Genomic DNA, 5290 nt, shown 5'->3' with positions numbered 1-5290 from the left:
AAAGTCGTGCTCCCAACAGGATACATCCAGCAGGGAGAAGTTCCCCACTTTTTTAATTTCCTCTCACAGAGTGACTCATGAGCTCTCTTTATGTGCCGTAACAAGAAACGAAACAAAGCAGTGGGAAAAGCGGCTCTGCTAAGACCTGCTCACAGTCTTGAGTGTCGCATGTACCAGCCGGACGGTTCCAGGAAACGGGAACCATTTCATTATCACTGCAAAACACGCCCAAAGTGAGAGTTTACGGTGTTACCTGAGCAGCTAAGCCATTAACCTGTGAACACTCCTCTGGGTGTGTTTCATACACACACACACACACACACACACACACATACGCTTACAGCTTTATCCGGAGCGGTTTGTTTGTTCTCTCTCCTACAGCCATTGACCTTGACACTGTGTGAAACATGTTGACTGACATGAATCACTGGAAGTTTACCCTAATCTTAACCATACCACGACTTTAAGTATAACCCGTATCTGACTCTTAGTTAACTTAAGTGTGTGTATACTGTAGTATAAGTATACATTATTTTATGATTCTGTCATTTCTCCTAATAGTACCTGCATTTAATGTTTGAAGCTTGAATATTAAACCTTTATTTTGGCGTTCAGCATTCATTCACCTCCATTTTTACATGTCCGTTTTTAATCAGACATCCCTCTCAGACTCAATTATTCCCTATACGTATTCAAAGTGTTCCCCTTTTTAACATCAAAGCGTCGAAGGATGGGGGTTGGAGAAGGTACAGCAGCACAAGAAAAGGCATTGCTTATCTTTATTATGTCGTTATGTCATTGCTTTATTTTAATTTTTTTGTGTGCTGATTTTTACCCAGAAACTGAGCAGTTGCATTGCAGTAAATACGATCTTCTTGCAGCTCAGAATATGCCTCCAGTAATAGACCGTGAAGAAAACTGGGGACAAAATGCTAATATGCTGCTGATTATCCTACACACTCTGTACAAAGAACAAGAAAAAAGTAATAAAGGAAAAAAGAATCGAAGCAGCATTATAAACTTATTTCGTTTTTTAATGAGCCAGAGGTTTGAGGTAAGCTCAAAAAGGTGCCTGCAGCGCTCCACCGAAAATGTCCAAAGGTTGATTGAACCAATGTGACTATCTATCTAACCTGTTCTAAACTGCTGTCACTCAACTTCTCATCAGCAGAAGGCTTTTACTGTGAAGCAGCTGCAGGAATACAGAATACTAGCAAAGGAAGCGCCTTCAGAAGTACACACACACCAAGCGAATAGATCTTCCATACGGGCAGTAATTCAGTGTTTAGACTACGGATTGACCGATATGGTTTGTTCAGGGCCAATACAGACACCAATTATTGATAATCAAAGAAACCGATATTTGGAGCTGATTGCAGTAAAAATTATTGTGACAATGTTAGATAACCATGGCTGTAACTGTACCCAGTAACACCTCCTACCATATACTACTGAAGATAAATAATATGTACTCTACTTTTGTGTCTACTACATTGGAAGCCAAATAGCTGATACTTTATTACATAGCACTATATTCTATTGATAACTTAGGTTCTTCACAAGATTTCAACAATATCAGTACGAAATAAAATAAATGACATATAGATTTAACTCCCCCCAAGGCGATAATAGAATAAATCAAAAGCAACATTAAGTAATGAAACCAAATAAGCATCCAAAATATATATCTGACAGACAGTAAAAAATACATAGTATCCTACAAATGGCCGTTGTACACCTTTTACTTTGTACTTTTAAGTAAGTTTTCATGCGATGATACTTTTAGCTGTAGTAACTTAGACCTAGTACTAAGTAAGATATATGCACCATTATTCCTTAATTAAAATTTGCCAAAGAAACGTTTCCACGCGTCATCTTAAAAAGCGATCACTCTATACTCCTGATTGTAGCCAATCGAGGGCGGAGACATTAGCGACCTAACAGACATAGAGCTGCTGCCATCACAGCCCCTGTAGCAACAAATTTATTATTCTAGTATTATACAGCAATTAGGCAATAAATAACAACAAAGAGATATCGTTATCAAAAATTAAAACAATAAAATGATCAGTCTAGTAACCCGTCTGGGGGTATGGTACAGTTTGGGTTATCACAAAAAGGTATGTCCGTTTATGGGGGAGAAAAACCTGAAAATGGTGTGGATGGTTCACCGGGGTTGATTGTATTGGAGTTTAATGTAATTAATGTAATTCCTAATTTTTTATTCTTCGTCTCTCATTCCCTAATCAGTCCATGACCCCAACACCTCCAGTGCTACCCCCAGCGCCTACATCCCAGTCCGTTTTCAGAAGGAAGTACATCACAGCTGTCCTGCAACGTCACCCCCGCAACGTTCACCCACCCCACCTAACCCTGCCCGTCACCTTGTCAGGTGAACGAATGGAGAAAACATTGAGGACATGTTGACATGGCCCTCAGGAGAGGGTCACAGGGTCCGAAACGTTCGTTCCCTGGGATCATGATTCAATGGCGCTAACGACCGACGGAGCATCCGATTGATTCCGGTAGAATGGGATTTTATGTGAGATTACCAGAAGGACGTCTTCCAGATAAAGATTGGATTCACTAATGCCATTGAGCGCAACTGGGGAAAAACCATGAAAACGGAGAAAGTTGATAAAACTCTGAGAGTTAAAAAAACTGGGGACTGTCGTAACGTTACTCCCCTACAGGTAAGAGAATATAGTATTGACACTGTCACCACTATTACGTGCAGTAATAAAGCATCGTTCTTTCAAATAAGAATTGACCCATTTATAGGTTTGCAGCAGAGCTAGCTGCAGTTGCTCTCGGGACGATTGCCAAGATGTTGTCATTGGTCCATGAAAGACAGTTTTCGACAACAGATAGAATTTGAATCGCCGTTCTTATATGCTAGTTTCATCCAGTCACATTCATAGGGCAAAATTTCATTTAGTCCCGATCACTGGTTGTAATGACGCAATATAACCTGCACAACTATGACATTTCATCACACTCCAGCCGAACTCGTTTTATGCCAATTAGCAATTCCGCATCAGCCGATCATGTCGTTAAACTTGTAGCTTTATTTACAAGATTGTGAAACGCTTAATAACATGATAAACAGTTGCATTTTATGAGCATGTTACGCATGCAAACTTCCATTTAGCTCCAAGCACAGCGTAAGATGTTTCCCAGCACTCGCAGCACAAACCAAGAGCTGAACGTGAACGGAAGTTTGAACTTTCCAACAATGGTTGGTCTGGCTGGTTGGCGTCACAGAAGAGATTGCGGCCCAAATGTATGACATTTATATCAAAATGCCAAACTATAGGCTAATGTTAGATTCACAAATGAAACAAAAAAGAATGTTTTCAAGTTATAGTAGGCCTATGTTAAATAAACGTGACATTTTTCCACCCATGTCTCTGATTGGCTGACTTTGTTAGGGTTAGGCATGAGGAGTGGTGAGATGGTTAAAAAATGTCAGGGTCAGACCCAATCAGTGGCAGAGTAGTGTTACAAAACATATAGAAACTACATTTTGATGTTCATAAATGTTGATATTCATGTATAAATATATTTTTGGCAGTTTGCTAACACAGTTCGCAGTTACATTATTTCTGCTTAATAATTGCTAAAATACCTACACTTTTATAAATAATTTAGTTTTCCTAAATCACCGTCGTTTGCATTCATTCAGTGATTATTAGACTACATTATTTTCACTGGAACCCATATTGTTGTAGTGTAGTTCCTTAATATTACTGCAGAACCTTAGAGTCCTACCTTTTTATGAGTTTGCTAAGCAGAGTCGTGGACTTGAAGTTCATTGAAACTGGCTGCTGCAGTGTTTACTCTGGAGATTTAACAGGGTGGTGTAGGAGAGGTGGTGTCATTTTATTTATGTCTGTTTATAATTTGGTGTCCTTTAAAAAGCCGCTGTTGCTGTATTTCTCTCTCTCTGGTAATTGTTTTGGTGTAGACCACAGGAGCGATTCACCTAATGCAGTGCCTCTCAGCCTCGGGGTCGGGCCCCCAAAAGGGTCTCGAGATAATTTCCAGGGCTCGCCAAATGGTTAAGGAGTAAAATATGCAGGCTAAATCTTTGCTAAGGTACTGGAAGCGTCAGTGTGTACAAACTGAAAGTGAAGATTTCGGCACACCTGGATCCACGCAATATGTCGCGAGGGGTTCCTGTGGGACGCCAAATGGTTGTGGAGAACAAAATACAATATTCTGGCAACTAGTGCGGGATGAGAGACAGGAAGCAGCTCTCAGCGATGTCACCCCTTTAATGACATTTAAAACAGAGGACACAGTATACTACAGGCCATTTGTTTTTATACATGTTAACAGGCCCAGTTTGTGGCCTCATTTATAAAACCCATAGATTCCATCCTAAAACACTGTACATACATACTCAAGAAAATAAGTCCATAAGTCTGCACTTATTTTCTTGAGGAGGAGCCTTTGCTGGACTATCAATGAGGAAAAGATGGAGCAGCCAGTGTTATGAGCCGGCGTTCAATTTGGCGTATATAAATCCACCAAAAGAGCACTTATTATTCTTATTTCTGGGGATGTATTTTAAGCAGCACAGCCGCTACTGAATGATCATAGAAATATCATAGGAATACTACAGGCAGCAGTGTGTCTGTGATCCTCTTTCTCTCCTGCGACTACATGTTGCTACTTGTCACATTGATCGCAACGGTGACACTCCGCTATGGGCTACAACATAGCATCGAATTGCGTCTTAGCCGAGGATGAAAAAGGTTACATGTGTTTCACAGTTTACGGTGTCTTCTGCAGTGGTTGTCAAACCTTTTTAGAAGCAGAAGACAGTTCCCGCCCCACCAACCCACAATTTCTGCCAGTCATTAACAATGATAGCGGAAGTAACTAGCTAATAAAAAAAGGATCCTAAAAAAAGGAAAAAGGAAGTTGAATTTTAGTGACATAAAGGTCACACACGCACAATAGCAACAACAAACTATCATATTTATCATATTCCTTCAATTTTCTTTCTTTCTTTCCCCGCAGTCTGAGAACTACTGCTCTGCTGTGTTGGATATGGAGTGATTAATACAGGAAGAAAATGAAGGATGGGAAGAGAGGGAGGGACGTGGGAGAGTTCTCTCTCTCCGTTGTGTGGCTGTCTTTTACTTTAATGTCATCCTCTTCTCTGTGAGACTCTTGTCTTTTTCTCTTCCTCGCTCTGTTCCAGGAGCCGGGTGACCCTCGCTGTCTGTCTTTCTGTCTTATTCTGTCCTCAGAGAGGCCCCCTAGACTCTCACACACACAC

General features: G+C 40.5%; 1 protein-coding gene across 1 annotated transcript in view; it reads left to right on the top strand.

Moving 5' to 3' along the window:
* LOC118340171 (immunoglobulin superfamily member 8-like) overlaps positions 1–5223 on the top strand; it is a 17340-nt gene extending 12117 nt beyond the window's left edge. Inside the window, exons 4-5 of the mRNA XM_035678042.1 lie at positions 2251–2392; positions 5213–5223. Coding sequence (XP_035533935.1) covers positions 2251–2392; positions 5213–5223 — 153 coding nt within the window. The remainder of the gene's footprint in view (positions 1–2250; positions 2393–5212) is intronic.
* Positions 5224–5290: the final 67 nt, after the last annotated feature.

The sequence above is a fragment of the Morone saxatilis genome, unplaced genomic scaffold (assembly GCF_004916995.1).
Source record: "Morone saxatilis isolate NCDOM2014 unplaced genomic scaffold, NCSU_SB_2.0 Contig6, whole genome shotgun sequence".
Lineage (NCBI taxonomy): Eukaryota > Metazoa > Chordata > Actinopteri > Moronidae > Morone > Morone saxatilis.
Note: the sequence above shows the minus strand (reverse complement) of the source record. Positions and strands in the feature narration are given on the sequence as shown.